A 13,499-nucleotide genomic window follows, 5' to 3' on the forward strand; every position below is an offset into this window, starting at 1 on the left:
TAGTAATGTTTTTGAAACTGGGTCACGTTTCTACACGGGTTTATTTTGACAGGACACACAGTTCACTTCCTTCCCGCGACAAAAAGAAGGCGCGTAACTTTTGAGACAAGCAAAGGCAGAACTTCATTTTCTTAAAAAATACATATTTAGAGGCCATTTTTCTCTCTTGATTCACCTTCGTGCTAAAAATTGTATCTGTATTTATTCAATCGGCGGTGTGTTAAAATGAGAACTGTGGAGGAAGTTCAGGCGACGCTTGAGATCGCCAAGCTGAAAGAGGAAGAAATGCAGAAAACAATTCACTGTTTGTCTCTGGGGGAAAACGTCTCGTCTGCAGATTACTGTCTGATGGAGCTGGACGACACACTGTGCAAACACATAGAAGCGGGAAACAGGTCGGAACGATAGTTGAATGTCGTACTTTAAATATGTTTGGTATGACCTGACAATGAACGATGACGTTGCGGTCTTTGGCAGCCTGGTGATCAGAGGGGACAAAAATGAACACGCCGTGTTGTGTAGCGGGGACAAAACGTACGATTTGAAGATCGCAGACACGTCCAACCTGCTGCTCTTTCTGCCGGGATGCAAAACACCCGATCAGCTCGCGAGCAGCAGCCAGGAAAGGACAAATCTCGTCCACGCTCAGGTGCGGAGACACTTTGAAATTCTATTGCATTGACGTCAATGGAGACCTTCTCTACTGAACTCTATCTGCAATCTTCAGAATTCTCCTATTGACTTCCCTTGTAAAGTCTAAGAAAAGTGTATAGTAAAGAGAACATACAATAAAGCTTAACAATATCATCCAAATGAGCATCGGCGTTCGACACAAGTCTGTTCGTCCCTTTTTGCAGGTCTGGGGCTTTTGCAACAGCTACTGGGAAGTGAGGAGACGGCGTCCGAAAGTGAAGAAGCTGCTGAGAGTCTTACGGGAGAACCCGTATCAAGGACCTGCTTTAGCAGGACAGCAGGAGAATACGGAAAACACGGTGACATTTGATGTCCTTTAAGCACCGGATATCATCAAACACACTTTACAGTACGTGTATTCCTCTTCTGTAGTACACTATGGATGATCTGCTGGAGACGATTCAAGCCAGTGAAGAGGAGCTCAAGAAGCACTTGAAGGCCATCCACGCTTGTCAGATAAACGGTTAGTAGACACAATATTAACAATGAGAAATGGATAGATCGCCGTCAGTTATTCATCAGACGAACACGATTAAAGACGTTTTTTTTTTTAAGCGTGTTTGTTTCTTCAGGCTGCTGGCGTGTGCTCGACTCTGACTATGAGATGAAGTTGCTCGGTCATTTGACTCAGCTGGTGGACTCGGAGTCTTGGTCTTGCAACAAGGTTCCACTTGGAAGCTGTCTGGAGGAGTTAGGCCCACTCGAGCCCGGGTTAGTGCCGTGCAATCGTCACTCAACTCAACATTAATTATGGAGCATGTAAAAAACAACCGTCATTGCAGACGGTGCTGTGCGTTAATTTACAAATCAACCGTACAACATTGACAGACAAAAAAAAGTCTCACAATGTCTTTCACAGGGAGATGATTGAGCACTGTTTAAACTGCTACGGGACACGTTACATGGAAAATGGTGAGTAAACACATTTCTGTAAGAATTGTGAAACGGAGTTCGGCATACCCGCTCGCCCTCCAACAAGGCGACGTGTTGTACGCGCTGGACGAGGCCAAAGTTTGCCAGGCCACCGCGCTCATGTTGCTGAAGAACGCCGTCAAGTTCAACCTGAGGGAGTTTCAGGAGGTGTGGCAGCAGAGCGTACCGGACGGCCTCAGCGCCAGCCTGGACCAGCTCAAGGTTTGGATCCCATCGGCGCTCGCCTTTTCACTGAAAATCAGAAAGTTGTCATGAGAATGTTGTACTTTTCTAGAGTGTCGCCCTGGTGGACCGCACTTCCCGCCCTGAGACCATCTGCCTTCTGCAGGTAGAAGATCTCCCAGAGGACACACTGGAGCGCTTTAATCATCTTTTCACACTGCGAGAGAAATGGACAGAAGAGGATATTACGCCATATATAGTGTGGGTGTCGTCTTTTTTATTTTATTTTAGTATTTTAGTTGTCACGTGTAAAATGTTCAACAACATATGATTTGTTTCTTTCTTCTTTCTTTTTTTTTTTTACCGTATCACGTGAGTAACGTTGTCGTCCTGCCTGCTTTGCAGGGACCTCTGCGGCGAGAAACAGACCACCGGAGCACTATTGACCAAATACGCCCGATCGTCGATGCAAAATGGCGTCAAGGTGTTCAACTCCAGACGGCCGATTGCAACTTGAACGTCATTCTCATGATTTCAATCACTTCTATGTTTAGAATGTTTGATACTGAATTTTGGAATTTATCCTGTCAACTTTTGCGAGTATTCTGTTTAATTCAGTTTTAATTGTTTGTACGAATTCATTTTAATAAAAAGTATTTGTTATTATGACTTCTTGGCTTGTCTCATTTATTTCCCTCAAAAAAAAAAAAAAGAGGACACTTAAAGTAAAGGGATGCTTGACTCAACATGATGATTTTCAACAGTAAAAAAAGTTCGTAATTTCATATTCAGAATGAATGTGAAAACTCCATCATTTTTCATGAACAATTTATACCTGTAAAAACACATTTTTCCACTTGCTGTCGACTGGATGACATCACCTGTGCTCACTGCTAAGGAAATAGGTAACAGCCAATCATGGCTCAGTTTGCTGACCAAACCCAGAAAACAGGTGAGCCATGATTAGTCGTTACTTACTTCCTCAGCACAGTCGGTGACGTCATCTTCAGTCAACGGTGAGTGGGAAAAAAATGATTTTTTTTTAAAAGGTATTAATTGTACAAGAAAAAAAATTGAAGTTATCAAATTCATTCTGGACAAAACATGAACATTTTACTTCTGAAAATAGCTCAATGAGTCAAGTATTTCTTTAATTCTGCTATTTAGGTGGCTGTCCACAAGGTGGCGACATGTATTGAAAAATCACAAGTGTTGACTACTGTGCGTATTTGAAACACTTGCAGAGAGATTTATAATATGATAAAATGTTACATAGAGATATTTATTTGTTTCCAACCTTGGTAACTCAATATTTTATTTGGATAATTCACATAGAGGATATGATGGTAAGCAATAACAATTTAAGTTGAGCATTTCAATCGGTTTTTTATTTTGTTTTGTTTTTTTATCAAACTGTCAGCCCTTCACATTAATCAGTACCCAAGAAGGACCTTTGTTTGTTTAGTTTCACAAAGGTCAGTGACCCCTGGTGTACAATATTACTACAGTTTATACAAAACAGTATCACTTTAACATTAAACCCGTAAGATGAAAAAATAGTGATTCTCTGTTAAAAAAAAAAAAAAAAAAAAGCAAAGGGGTCAAAAAAAAGTTCATGCAAAACCCTAAATATAGAAAAAGTGATTTGTAAAATAATTGAACCAGAGTGAATCCAACTCCGTGACGTGTTGTTTTTCCTGCAGCTCATGTGAGCGCAAACGTGAGTCATCGTGCTGAAACATCCAGCCTGTTTCTCAACTCACATCATCATCGTGCGTGCGTGAATCAGCCCGTGAGCTCGCCAGACAAAAAAGTGACTTAAGGCCTGTTACAAGTTACAACAACACCCAGCGCACACTCACACTTTCCAAAAAGGACTTTTGTCTACGCTGCTAATTGACATCACTGATGGGAATGATGACTTGGGAAATTGTGTTTTTGGCAGCCTTCCGTGGTAACAAAATAATAACAATAAAAAAAAAAGTTATGATTAATTCTTGGCAAATTTTTTTTCCTGCCATTCTGTCAATTTTATTATATCATTGCTAATTTCACTTCTCACCGCTTTTATCACATCACATGACATGTTGATGAAGGGCCATCAAAGCAATTCATTGTGTTAAAACAATAAAAGTATTCTTTGCAAAGTCTGACAGAACACATTTAAATGATTAAATAAAAGTATAAAACCCATGTAAAAATAAAAATAGCTTTCCCTTATTCTTGACTCATTTTGTTGTGTGTGCAATATCACTTTTTTCTTTTTTTTTCTTTTCGTTAAGGCTTTCCACGATCCTCCTCCAAACAACTAGCGAGGCAGCATGTCCTCGAGGTCTGCGACCACGTAAGCCACCACCGCCCACAAAGCCGAGCAGAGGTTCATGTCTCGGGGGTCCTGGACTGTCATGGTGTCGGCTTCTGTGTGGTGGAACCAAAAATAGCGGCTGTCGGCCACATGGAGGCTGGCACCTGGATGACAGGTAACACGTACAGAAGTTAGTGATGCCTGAAAAAGGAAAGGTGAAAATGCAGTTTTTAAATATTGATTTGGGCTACACTCATCAGCAGCAACAACAACAACTCGCATCTCTGGAGATATTTTGGCCCACTTCCTTGCACAATTGATTTTATGCACCAACACTGGAGGGTTTTGGAGCATTCTTTTAAAATCACGCCACAGGATGTCAATCGGAATCAAGTCTGGACTTTGATTAAGCCACTCTAAAACGTTCATATTGTTTTTTGTTTTTTTTAAGCCATTCAAAAGTTGACTTTGGATCGTAGTCCTGCTGCAGAACCCAAATGCGCTTCAGCTGGCCGGACATTCAGCCTCAGGATTTTCATTTGAATTCAGTGCTTCCATCAATAACAGAAAGTTGTCCATGTCCTGAAGAGGAGAGCGGCCCCAAATCATGGCACTACTACCACCACTGCATTTTTTTTTCCCTTTCTGAAACACTGTGTTACATTTACGCCAAAAGTAACGTGACAGAAAACTTGCAAAAAGTTCAACTTTTATCTAGTCGAGTCTGTAGAATATTCTCCTTCTGGAGGTAATCGCTAATTATGCTTCTGGGGGTTAATAAGGAATGGGGGTGTGGTCTACTAAAATGAATGCGGAGTTCCAAAAAAATTTGTGCAATCACATTTAATTCATTCGGTGAAAGTACTTTCCTATTCAGAGCCAGGAAGTTTTGGATATTTTCCCTTTAATAAATAAAATCACCATTAAAAAAATAAAATAAAAAATAATACATTTTGTAGGGCTCCTCGATTATGGGGAATATAGCATTCACAAGTATTTTGGCAAAAATTGAAATCACTTGTTCCTCTCTGTGTGCCATGCAATTGGTTGGCAACCAGTTCAAGATGTAACCCCGCCTACTGCCCAAACCCAGTCAATTTGTGCGCTGCTATTTTTATTTTTTTTCCCAGCACCCCAAAAGTTTGAAGTTAGTGGCTTCTGTGCTCCTAAAAAATAAAAATAAAAATAAATATTAGTCTGGAGCCCCAAAGGTTTGAAGTTAGTGGCTACTGTGCTCCTAAAAAAATAAAAATAAAAATAAATATTAGTCTGGAGCCCCAAAGGTTTGAAGTTAGTGGCTACTGTGCTCCTAAAAAATAACAATAAAAATAAATATTAGTCTGGAGTATTGCTGCTTTGACACAGAGAAATAATAACGTTGATCGGAAACCTTTTCAGACGGCATATGATGATGATGACATCTTTCGGCAAGAGGCAGAGGAAGTGAATCTCTGCGTTCAGCGTTTTCAAAAGTGATAATGTATTCCGTCACACCACAGAAATTAGGATACAATACTTTCCATTTCCCTTATGTGGTGAATAACATCCTTACCAGTGACGTGCAGTTTTGTTCATTTCTGCTGAGGCATCGACTCCAAACCCAACCCAAACTCCAAAATAGAAGATTAGCCTATATTGCAATACATTTTTCTCAATCGTAATTGCTTTGCTTATTATGCTTCCATCAATTCCACGCTAATCAACAACATGATAGCAAAATAAACAAAAGAATATTTCAGTTAATTCAGTGGGGTTTTTTTTTTAGAATTAAAAAGAATTTGGTCTTATCTGCAGTTGCTAACAAAATAATTCATGTCAACATCGGAAAAGAATTTGACGAGTAATGACTAATTTACTGGAGCCAGACACAGTTAGTTAGTTAGTTCGAACGAACGAACGAACGAACGAACGAACGAACGAACGAACGAACGAACGAACGAACGAACGAACGAACGAACGAACGAACGAACGAACGTCGTTGGGTCGGTCGTTGGGTCGTACGTTCGTTCGTTCGTTCGTTCGTTCGGTCGGTTGTTCGGTCGTACGTTCGTACGTTCGGTCGTTCGATCGTTCGTTCGTTCGTTCGTTCGTTCGTTCGTTCGTTCGTTCGTTCGTTCGTTCGTTCGTTCGTTCGTTCGTTCGTTCATGCACTTTGAGCCACTTTTCTGGCTGATGAGAAAGACTAAATATGTGATATACGCTCATTAACTACATTTGACGGACTGTTGAAGGTCAGAATGTGCAGTACGTGTGAATAAACAAGTTACAGCGGCGATAAAGAGGCACACAAGCAACCTGCATCCTGCTGACTAAACTAACCTGGGACTCCAGCCTGCATCCAAGGCGATATGTCCGTCCCCTCCCCATGTGACTCCAATTTGGTCGTATTGAGAGGAGCCAACAGTTTGACCACCTCCTCCATCACCTGTTGGGACACACGCGGACGTGCTTTCCTCACTTCTTAACATTGAATACAAGTGGCAGGTAGAAAGCTACACAGATTCATGCTTGTTTTTTTTTTTGCTTTGTAGGGTATAATTACAATATAGTGTCTATAAAAATGTTTATGTGGCGCAAAGGTCTTAATTACCTTTTGTGCTGCAACACTGCCAGTAAACTGCAGGGCCACTGGGCTGAATGTCCCCATGTCGGACTCCATGACAATGTCAAAGTTGGACAGATTCACCTGGATGGAAGAGGAAGTTGGAAAGCATTAAAGAAACAGTAGAGTGACAAATTACAATTAAAAAGAGCATGTTTAAATTTAGTGTCCAAACTTCAGGCAACACAAAATGGTTTGGGAAATTACTTTTACACGTTGTCAAACCACAACATAGCTAATCTCACTTAACTCATTTGCTCCCAATAACGTGTAAATACGTTTTTTTTAATGTTTCAAGTGTCCCAAAGACGTATTTATACGTTTTTTTGTTTTGTTTTTTATGCTAGAGCATACAGAAGGCTTTGAAGCAGCGTCTCAATTGCAGTAGTTATTACACAAACGGCCAGAAGGTGGCAGCAGAGCAAAGGAGATCAACCAGGGCCATGTTGAAAAAAAAAAAAAAAGCTCAATTACTCACAATTCTAAATAGATTTGTGAAAATTGAAAAGTTGCTTCAGCCAAAATGGCTGAGAGTGAATGAGTTTATTAGTCAGATCACTATTTATTGACTAGTACCACAAATAATGCATATTTGTTCCTGTAGCTATAGTATCAATTTTGCATGTATGTTGAATTGGATGCTACAGTTGACATGAAGCTGATATGAGATGACGTAACCAGATGTGGACAGCAGCACTGAGGACCAATTGTACAAATGCGTTACCGATTTCTAAATGTGGTATTTTCTATTAAAAATAATGCAGCGACGTAAAAGACCTTATGAAGATTGTAGTACTGCTGCGCTCCAACTCCACCCTGCTCTTCCCCCGTCCAAAGCACCGTGCGCATGGTCCTCCTTGGACGTAAGCCTGCAGACGGATGAGGGGGCACGTAAACAGTCACATAATGTGCACCGCTTCACCACACATGTATCTTCATAAATTCATATGCTAACGTTACGTTAAAAATAAATGAACATCACAGATTAAGCTACTGGTTACTTTATGACTATTTCACCACCTAGGTGAATTATAACTGGTAGTACTCATTAAATATACATTTTTAATTGACACTTTATCATAAAACTCCCATTGGAGAGATTAAACAAATTAGACTAAACAAAAGAGATTTTTATTATTATTATTTCCTCATCTTGGTTTGCATGCGTTTGTAACTGTTTGGCTTGTCTCTACCGAGCTGTTTTATGAGTGACAGGGCTTCCCAGGAAACCATGGCTCCGCCCCCATCATCCATGGCACCCTGGCCCACATCCCAACTGTCCAGATGACCGCTCAATAGGACAACCTAGCACAAATATGTGACAGATATGAAATCCGCGCGTCCCTTTTGAAAGGAAAGCAGAAAGTACAAGCACAATTTTCCCGTCACGTTATATGAAGTTGACTTCGTGTCAGCGCGAAGAACAAACAAAAGTGCGGACCATGAACCTGAAACATTGCGTCACTTGAAGAGAAAAACTAACAAAAATAGGAACAGAGACCTTGTTTCATAATCAAAAAACAAACAAACTAAATAGTCATGTGGAGTTCATCTTGTCTTTTTTTTTTTTTTTTAATAACTAAATACTGAATCTCTGAGGTCAATATTGTTCTATTCCATTTGAAAATAATGAAAATTGAAATAATCCCTTCCATGGTTAATTTGTCGTATTCATAAAAAAAATGGTTGTTTGTTGCTTTCTAAATTAAACTGAGTTGAGTTCTATGTAAAAGTACATTTACAGAAGGTTATAGAAAGCACAAGTAAAACGGAGTGTAAAAGGTGCGAAGGTGGAGCGATAGGACCAGTTACAGTCAACGCACAATTCATTTTTGTTTGATAATTGACTGACTGAGTCAGCCTCATAATGTGAGTCACCCAACATCGCATCATGATCAGACCTTCCTTTGCTGAAAAAGGGAAAATCCACATGATGTCATGCGTTTCAGTTCCCTTTTCTATACCAACCCCGCACAGAACATTTCAGAACTATGAGGTGAAATCTTTTTGAACGTTCAAGCGAGCAGGCCTCGGCTTCACTGTCTCTATTTTGTAAATCATTACAAAAGCTGATGCGCAAACATTTCACAATCACAGAATATTAATGAATCGGCCATTGTGCTTTCGGCTGACGTTCAATCCAGATCCGGATGGATTATGTTTTATGGGAAGGCATGATTCAACATGCAATATGCACTCAGCAGGCTCTTCTTTAAGAAGACTTGCAAAATTGAATGAAAAATAAAAGCAGTGTCGAAACGATCTGCTTTTACAAAGATACTTTGAAATTTGGATCTGTTTATCATGTTGTAGCCGTTTTCCAGTGTGAGCAGGTATGTGTCATCTCAAAGTCATCACACGACACTTTACAATGCATGTTAGCTCAAGTTGTGGTATGTGATATATGAGAAAGTTATGACGAAGCAAGGCCACGTTTTATATCTGATAAGATATAGACAAGAACACTTCAGCGGATAAAGTGAACTTTTGGGAGGGATACAATTACATTACTGACATATTCATTCACGTCACATGTAAAATGAAATCTATTTTCCGTAGTCAGCTGATAAGTTATATTAAGAGATTGACATTTTCAGCAGACTTCCTGTTCTTTAGAAATGAGACAAAGTTGCGGGGAACTATGACGAACGCAGCAAAGGCAGCTTTGTGTATCATTTCATGCAGAACTGTATCATATTCATAAAATAAAAAACCATAATGTCATAAAGGAACTTCATCAGTTTGAACATAAACTCATTCACTGCCATTGACGGTTATAGACATCAAAATTCCATTTTAACTGGGCCGGCAGTGAATGAGTTAAATATCATGTGTTGGACGGATTTGTAGATCGTTTCCGGCTTTTATTTATGTTATACACGACGTCCCAACTTCATTACAATTATGATTTCATTTCATGCATGAACCCAATTTGATCTGTTAGCTGCAGGGATAAAAAAAAAAGTGCTGTACATAGTCAACCAGATGACCTCACATAATTCCTCCCGCACGTGGCCATAAAACAGAGGGAATTAATTATTGACGTGACATATTCATTTGAAAGTATATTCAACATTCAGAATATGAGAAAGTCCTTTTCACACATTTATTGTAACTAAACATGGCCGCCAGACAGAAAGGAAGGAAGTTCGGTGCGACCTGCTCGGGATGCTGCCAGCCTTTTATCTCAGCGACCGTGTTAAAGGAGTCGGCATCCGGGAGCGTCTTGGCGGCCATCGTGAGTCTGACGGCGATGCGCTGGCCCCTCCGCGCCATTCGCCACATCAGCTCCGCGTCCTCAATGGTGACGCACGCCGTCGGGATGCGTTTCACGCCGTCCTGGTAGTCTTGCCAACCTGTGTGAGGACTAAAGTGCAGATGTCTTATGATGATTTAAAACATTTTGCTTGACGGGAGAGACATTAGCGAATCTCGATGCGCACCTGTTAATCGAGAACGGGGTGACGGATCGAACGAGTGCGGCCGCGGCTCCAAATTTGGACGCCTCCGAGGCGCCGAACGCACGGTACGCCACCGTCGCGCCGTAGCTGACAAACGGCTGGTTGAAGAGCACAATCTTTCCCGCGGCTTCGCTGGCTCGGCGCTTCAGTTCTTCAAAAGAAGTGACCACCAAGACCTCCGCCTCGATGCCTTCGGAAGGGACGGAAAAGAATGCACGCTTCAAATGTTGAAAAAGAGGTTTATATCAATTATATATCCGTTGAAAGCTAAATGAGGTTGATACCTTACAATTAGGACCCTGTTTTCTCATACTGTGGTAAGTTTAAATTTCCCAATGGGAGCCATCCCAAAGGGATAAAAATATGAAACCTACCAAAAGAAATATTCGAGTCAGGTAAAAAAAAAAAAAAGTATATTTCTACATTTTCCGTTTAGCAGCAATTAGTATTAGAACATAGCTAAGTTTCATCATTATTCACAAATCTGTTTAAAACAGTGGGGGAAAAAAAGAGCTTTTTTGCGACATGGCCCCGGTTGATCTCTTATACTCTGCTGCCACCTGCTGGCCGTTTTTGTAATAACTACCATTGCTTCAAGCATTCTCTTCAGTTTAGAGGCTGCATCAAAGCCTTCTGTATGCTCTCGCATAAAATAAAAAAATTTAAAAAAACAAACATAAAAACGTATAAATACGTCTTTGGGAGCTAATGAGTTAAGTATGGCTGACCTTCAGGTGGCGTCCCTACACTGCTCCCCAGACCCAGCATCGCCAGATTCTTGGTCCTTGGCGATGTCATCACTGCGCTCTCCTTTCCTCTCACCCAGTGCGGGATTTTGACTGGTTCTGGTGACAAAGACCCAGAGAAAGATTAAAAAAAAAATGGTTTAATTCTTCATTTCCAGACACAAACACGAGATGATGCTAAAGGAAAGCAAATATTCTACCTTGTTCAAAAAAAATCTTGTGTTAATTAATATTACTTTTGTGGAATATGAGTTATGTAGCAAAATCTAGCCGTTTTTATCAATCTCAAGGGGCGGCCATTTTGCCACTTGCTGTCGAGTGAAAATGACATTGCAGTTGCTCGGGTAACAACCAATCACAGCTCAGCTTCAGAAAACAGGTGAGCTGTGATTGGTTGTTGCCTGAGCAACTGTGATGTCATCTTCAGTCGACAGCAAGTGGCAAAATGGCCGACCCGTGAGAAGGATTAAAAAAACGGCTAGATTTTGCTTCATAACTCATATTTCACAAATGTAATATTAATCAGAATGTCATGTTTACACTAGTGAGGTCTCATATAATATATTATTGTCAAGAAATGTTTAACGTTGACTTCCTTTTAAGTCCTATATAACTAGTTGAACCTCTTACAAAGCAGAAACTTTTATACGTTTATAAAAGATGTCTGCCAGCAAGCATGTGATGTTCAATCATTCGAATGAACATTAACAGGGACGACTCACCCAGATGGACGTCCAAACCGTCCTCCATCATCGCTTTGTGCATATATTTGATAGCCATCTCCAGGTTGCGCGAGCCACTGACGCGGTTCCCGACGGCGTCGGTCAAGTCGGCGAGGCGTCGGTAAGAGCGGTTCCGTGCAGCTCCAAACACGGCCAGCTCGATGATCCGTTTGGCCGCATCTGCGTAGCCTGAAACCTCCGCTGCCGCGTCTCGAGATCGCACATTCATACACACAACAGTTGCAAGTTTGGATCATCACTTTTGATGTCATTAAAGCACGGGTTGTCAAAATGAAGGTCCGGGGGCCAGATCCGGCCCACCGCGTCATTTTTTAAGAAAATAATGTGCTTTTATTTCATGTTTCTGGCAAAAAATGTGTCCCAAAACTGCCAATTGCCTTCATAGTGAGATTTATATAGTCGTTAAACTAATTTCCATGCCTTTTGATTTCAAAACTAGTTATAGTAATCATTTTGTTGTGTATATGTAGTTGTACATTTATTTGGTTACACAGTCATAACTCTGCAGGAAACGAAAACTGGGTCAGTAGCACTATAAATTCTATCTTTTATTGTCCTCTTCAGATTCACTCAGTCATCACAAATATGTAGCATAATAATGATAATAATTTTATCACTTTTTTTTTGACACTGCTCTGCTAACTACCGTGTGTAATGCATGATATGTAAATTCCATTTTCATTATATAGTGAGCAATTTGCATGTGTCCGTCCACCTTTTGAATATGGGGTCAGAGACGATCTGATGGTTTCAGTGACATCATGACCAGCGTTTGCCTTTCTTCAGTGGAGCCAAAACAGTGGACAGTTGCACAAATAAATATTTTACACTTATGTTTTGTAATTTTCATCACATATCTGTGTTCAGTGGGATGTTGTCAAGCTTAGCATTGGCCAATCTGGCAATCAATATTGGAAGTGTGAAATAAGCTACCAACTAAATATCTTATCTGCCTACTTCTGAAAATGTCTATTAATTAAAGAGCCTAATTAAAGAGATAACTTTTAAAAAAATGTTTGTGGTACCTTTCCGAGCAGTACTGTTGAATTCATGTCTAAAAATTGTTTTGGTGCTTTGGGGTCGGCCTTCCAAGGATTTCAGCATGAAAATACCCACAAGGATGGAGAAGAGGAGAGACAGTTTACCACCTCGTGCCATCTGAGGAAAGACAATTTTCCACAATGTAATATTATCTAGCCAAATAAAATATGCGCATATTTATCGAAATGGAAGAGGGTCAGCAAGATTCATGGTGCATTTAGTCTTTCAATGTATCAATTTGTATGCTAGGAAGAGGAACCTCCTCTTATTGACAAGTTTCACTTTCACTGAGAAGACAAACTAAATCTCACCTGTTATGAATTCAAACAAATCATCTGATAAATTAAATGTTTGTAAGGATACAAGCCAGGTCTCGTTTGTTCAAGTTCACAAAAGTAAATGAACGAATGTAGAACGGCGAAGTAAACCGGAAAAACTGACAGACAATCGTGATCATGTTTGATTTTCAAACAGTGAAAAAAAACAACAAAAAACACAAACCCCGCAGGTCATGATAGCAGCCTTGTCGCTTTTGTTTTGGTGGACAGTATCTCCGTCTTTAGCGTGACCCCAAAGATGAAAGAAAGGATGTAAACATAAACAAACTGAGTTAGGAAGTATATTCTCGTGATTGAGCTCGCTTCACGATTGCTAACTTCCTCTGGAGGCACTTTCAGAATAAAAGCATGTTAAAAAAATCCACTGTACAACGTCAGGCAAATTTAAAAATAAATGTTAATATTCTATAATACTGTAAATAGTATTTGCATGAATAATCATACTATAGTTACAAATTGTGTAAAATGTTTTATG

General features: G+C 40.2%; 2 protein-coding genes across 3 annotated transcripts; one reads left to right on the forward strand and one right to left on the reverse strand.

Moving 5' to 3' along the window:
* Positions 1-4: 4 nt before the first annotated feature.
* On the forward strand, positions 5-2,457 carry dscc1 (DNA replication and sister chromatid cohesion 1). The gene is made up of 9 exons (XM_077525993.1): positions 5-395; positions 478-649; positions 858-992; positions 1,066-1,156; positions 1,266-1,404; positions 1,553-1,605; positions 1,673-1,827; positions 1,901-2,049; positions 2,194-2,457. The coding sequence occupies exons 1-9, from the start codon at positions 226-228 to the stop codon at positions 2,303-2,305; spliced, it is 1,176 nt and encodes a 391-aa protein (XP_077382119.1). The 5' UTR covers positions 5-225; the 3' UTR covers positions 2,306-2,457.
* Positions 2,458-3,154: 697 nt separating this feature from the next.
* On the reverse strand, positions 3,155-13,336 carry LOC144022712 (carboxypeptidase Q-like). 2 transcript variants are annotated; one of them, XM_077527738.1, is made up of 11 exons: positions 13,188-13,336; positions 12,671-12,803; positions 11,625-11,834; positions 10,885-11,001; positions 10,139-10,346; positions 9,855-10,062; positions 7,889-8,000; positions 7,473-7,564; positions 6,684-6,779; positions 6,413-6,518; positions 3,155-4,257 (listed from the first exon to the last, which is right to left on the reverse strand). In XM_077527738.1, exons 1-11 carry the CDS (start codon positions 13,197-13,199, stop codon positions 4,097-4,099), a joined length of 1,455 nt encoding a protein of 484 aa, XP_077383864.1. In that variant the 5' UTR covers positions 13,200-13,336; the 3' UTR covers positions 3,155-4,096. The 2 variants fall into 2 exon arrangements, with proteins under 2 accessions (XP_077383864.1, XP_077383865.1); XM_077527739.1 differs by lacking the exon at positions 13,188-13,336 and adding an exon at positions 12,998-13,165.
* Between the last annotated feature and the right edge of the window lie 163 nt (positions 13,337-13,499).

The sequence above is a fragment of the Festucalex cinctus genome, chromosome 7 (genome assembly GCF_051991245.1).
Source record: "Festucalex cinctus isolate MCC-2025b chromosome 7, RoL_Fcin_1.0, whole genome shotgun sequence".
Classification (NCBI taxonomy): Eukaryota; Metazoa; Chordata; class Actinopteri; order Syngnathiformes; family Syngnathidae; genus Festucalex; species Festucalex cinctus.

Excerpts from the sequence above, each read along its gene's own strand:
- dscc1 (XM_077525993.1), top strand. The coding sequence starts at position 226 with ATGAGAACTGTGGAGGAAGTTCAGGCGACGCTTGAGATCGCCAAGCTG. Across the intron at positions 993-1,065 it reads AGGAGAATACGGAAAACACG|TACACTATGGATGATCTGCT; the intron begins GTGACATTTGAT and ends CCTCTTCTGTAG. Across the intron at positions 2,050-2,193 it reads GATATTACGCCATATATAGT|GGACCTCTGCGGCGAGAAAC; the intron begins GTGGGTGTCGTC and ends CCTGCTTTGCAG.
- LOC144022712 (XM_077527738.1), bottom strand. Across the intron at positions 10,063-10,138 it reads ACCCCGTTCTCGATTAACAG|TCCTCACACAGGTTGGCAAG; the intron begins GTGCGCATCGAG and ends TCTGCACTTTAG. Across the intron at positions 4,258-6,412 it reads GATGCAGGCTGGAGTCCCAG|GTGCCAGCCTCCATGTGGCC; the intron begins GTTAGTTTAGTC and ends CCTGTCATCCAG.